We start from the raw sequence: 3524 nt of genomic DNA, 5'->3' as shown, positions 1-3524 counted from the left end.
CGGTACTCCGCCGCATGGACGATGAAACGTAACACAATGTCAGGGGAAACACCCATGATTCAGCGACACTGTGAGACGAAGCGACACACATACTGAGCAGACGTTTGGGTGTCATCAGTGGGGTATGTGCAATCAAGTGCCTGTTGTGAGATCAGTGGCCTGTGAATTCTCCTTCTGAATAACAACTGAACGTTTGGAAGATTCTAAATAAAAAAGGAAGTTTTAGCCCAGGAATTTTTGCTGATTAAGCTACCATTTATCCACACAGATATGCAGGGGAGTGGGTTTTATATATATATATATATATAATAAGGCACCTTGCCACATTGGACAACAGAACATGATTTGGAGAAACTGCAGTGGGATACATAAATTGTCCAGTAACCCAAAACAGAAAAAGAAAAAAAAAAGAACAAAGTTCTCGTTACTTTAAGGTCCAGAGGAGTTGGCTTATTCATTTGATTAAAGTTCCGCTCAGGTCAGGACCAAAACCCTAAATCTTGTGTTGATGTGCTTTTTTAATTTTTTTTTTTTATTGCACACTTTTTTGCACAGATTTAGGGTCAGATTGTCACAATGTTTTCTTGCAACAGTCTCTCTTTGGATTTTGTCATCATATAAAAATAAATAAAACAATTTTATTTTGACTTTCAATTTGTCACTTTGGCTCAATGTCTGTAATTTTGTAATGTAACGATTGCATACACGGTACATAAATACTGTACTTCTTTGGGTGAGCGTCCCTTGATCCCTGAAGAGAACAGCGCTTCATGAAGGGGGACTTTAAGCTACATTAGATGCATAGAAAGGCACTTAAAGTCTACATTTTGGTGTTCGTCTACAGACCAATTCCTTCTGGCCTGAGTCTGAGGTGCAGATATACTGAGTTGAGGTGAATGGCTTTTGAATACTGTAAGTTGCGTGTGCACAGAGACTGGTGATTCGTGATTCCCATTTATAGAGGACATGCAGTCTTAGCTTGGTGAGTAGCGGTCAATGGTTCGGGCGTCAGAGAGGGCCTGTGGAGGGGGTAGGGATTGGGCCAGGGCATCCACTTTGTCGTTGGAGAGACCCAGGTGCTCAGAGGCCAGTTTCGATAGTGGGTAGAGACTTTCGATGACCTTTGTGTCTGCAACCAGTTGATGCTGTGCTTGGATAAGGAGCTCATTGGCCTTCTCCTGCTTCAGACCCAGATGCTCTGCTGTGTATTTACTCAAAGGATAGATGCCCTCGGTAAAGTCCAGCTTCAGTTTCCCATCTGCCGTCAGGTTGCCAGTCCCTCCGCTGCTGTGCATCTTCATGTGGCTGATGAGGTTGCGCTGCTGAGCAAACTTTCCCCCACACACCTGACATTCATAGGGCTTCTCCCCTGAGTGGATGCGCATATGCTCAGTGAGGCGATACTGCCGGGTGAAACGCATCCCACAAGAGTCGCAGGCAAACGGTTTAAGGCCCAGGTGGCTGCGCATGTGGCGCGTCATGGTGCCGCGCTGCGTGAACTTCTTACCACAGATGCTGCAGGGGTAAGGACGGGTCAGCCAGTGGGTCTTCTCATGCTGGCGCAAAGTGGCTGGGTCCTTGTAGGACTTCTCGCAGGAGGAACAGCGGTAAGGGCGGATCATCTCCCCGATGCCCCCCGAGCCCAGGCCCTGGCTGGACTTGGTCTCCAAGTGAGACAGACTGTTCAAAGTGTTGCTGCTGTTAAGGCTCCCATAACCATTTGTATTGCTGCTCATGCTCTTGTTGTTATTGCTGTTTCCCATCTCTCCGACCGGGTTGCCGTACAGCTCTTCTTCTGTGTGCGTCTCCACATGTGCGTTGAGCTGCTCTGAGCTGGGGAAGCCTTTATCGCAGGGAATGCAGACATACAAATTGTCCCCAAAGCTCTCTGGTTCATACGGCAAGTGGAACCTCCCCATCGACCCAGGAGGGGATGGACGGCCTTCACTGCTGCCTGTCTCCTCGGTGCCTGACCCACTCTTGTCATCCACTCCTTCACTCTCCTCCCCAACCTTGTGGTGGTTATGTCGATCTCCATTTTCAGCTCCTTCCTCCTCATCCTCATCGTCGTCTTCATCTTCTGCCGTATATGAAAGTGGCTCATGTTTCACCCAGCGGTAGATGTTGCCTCCCTCGCCACCTTCCGTCGGGGTATCGGGGCTCGGGGGGCATGGGTAACGATCTGTACTCTGGGAGCCTGAGCGGTGCAGGTGGGGAAGGTGTGGGCCAAGAGGCTGGTTTAGATGGGGGAAAGGTGGAGGAGTGAGGGAGTTTGCCCGGTCGGTTGTCTCCATTTTTTCGGAGGAATAGACCCTTCCATTTGTCCCCTGCATAGGACTGATGCGGTCACTCCCGTCCCGCTGCTCGTCATTGTGAGTGTTTGCTAGATGGGGGTGAGAAGGAGCGTGCTGAGACTGAGAGTTAGGGCTTTTCTTGGAGAGATCAAGGCCATAGTTGGGTGAGCAGTTTCTTTCAGAGTGAGTTGAACGTCCAAAATGGGCAGTCAAAGTTGACTGCAGGGACGGGAACACCTGAGAGCCCTGGATGGAGGTGGGGGCATACAGCTCCCCTGCATGAAGACCTAGACGATGGGGAACTAGGTCTTCTAGTGGTGTTGCCCGGGGTGCATGGCTATTTAAAATTCCCGCTGGAGGGCAGGATTGAATGACAGGAGTAGAAACCCTGTATCTGCCGACACCTCCTAAACCCATAGGATTGGGCCCCATCTTTGGGTATGGTAGAAAAGCAGGGCCTTGGCGGGGAAGGTACTTGCCATTTCTTTTCAGCTTCTTTTTGCACAAAGCCACCAAGTCAAGCAGCTGAAGGTAGCTGGCAGCTGCCAAGACAGCCCCAAGATTTGGTTCGTTGGGGGAAGTGGGGTCTCCCTCACTAAGACGACCGGTGTAGATGTAGTCCAGAATGACCCTGAAGACCCCTGGACTCACCATCTCGTGGTCGAGGTTGATGAGATTGTCATGGACGACCAACGATTTCAAGTAGAGGCTGCTGGCAGCCAGAATGTTCTTGTGAGCTCTGAAGAGGGCGTTCTGCACCACGATGATAACATCGCACAGGAAGCCCTTGGTTCGCTGGCTGTTGAGCTGCAGGAGGAGATCCCTAGCATGACTTGGAACTTCCATGGCACCCAGCATCGTCTTCAATCCACCACCTAAAACAACAAATAGCTGTCAAACATCATGTTGCAGCCAGGATTTCAATGCACAAAATGTTTGATGCTCAATTCTCTGCACCACGTGAGTGATCTACTTAACCTTTTGATTTACAGTTTAGCCTGTGTGAAAAGAAAAAAGAAAAGTTTGACTGCCAAATTAAAATTAAGACGTCTTTGAAGAAAATTGTGGAAGCTATATGGAAGCTAAATCCCATTAGCATGTGGATACGGTCATGAGTATATACATAAACTAGTACTAGATTTTTTCTTTTTAATAATAGCATAAGTTAATTTAATTGCATTCTTATACAAACTAATAATACACATTTTCAGATGTATAGTTTTGTTGACT

General features: G+C 48.2%; 1 protein-coding gene across 1 annotated transcript; it reads right to left on the bottom strand.

The window, feature by feature from the left end:
* Positions 1-974: 974 nt before the first annotated feature.
* Positions 975-3170, bottom strand: LOC137916252 (hypermethylated in cancer 1 protein-like). Its single transcript, XM_068759330.1, has one exon. The coding sequence runs from the start codon at positions 3150-3152 to the stop codon at positions 975-977; it is 2178 nt and encodes a 725-aa protein (XP_068615431.1). The 5' UTR covers positions 3153-3170.
* Positions 3171-3524: the final 354 nt, after the last annotated feature.

The sequence above is a fragment of the Brachionichthys hirsutus genome, unplaced genomic scaffold (genome assembly GCF_040956055.1).
Source record: "Brachionichthys hirsutus isolate HB-005 unplaced genomic scaffold, CSIRO-AGI_Bhir_v1 contig_995, whole genome shotgun sequence".
NCBI lineage: Eukaryota > Metazoa > Chordata > Actinopteri > Lophiiformes > Brachionichthyidae > Brachionichthys > Brachionichthys hirsutus.
Note: the sequence above shows the minus strand (reverse complement) of the source record. Positions and strands in the feature narration are given on the sequence as shown.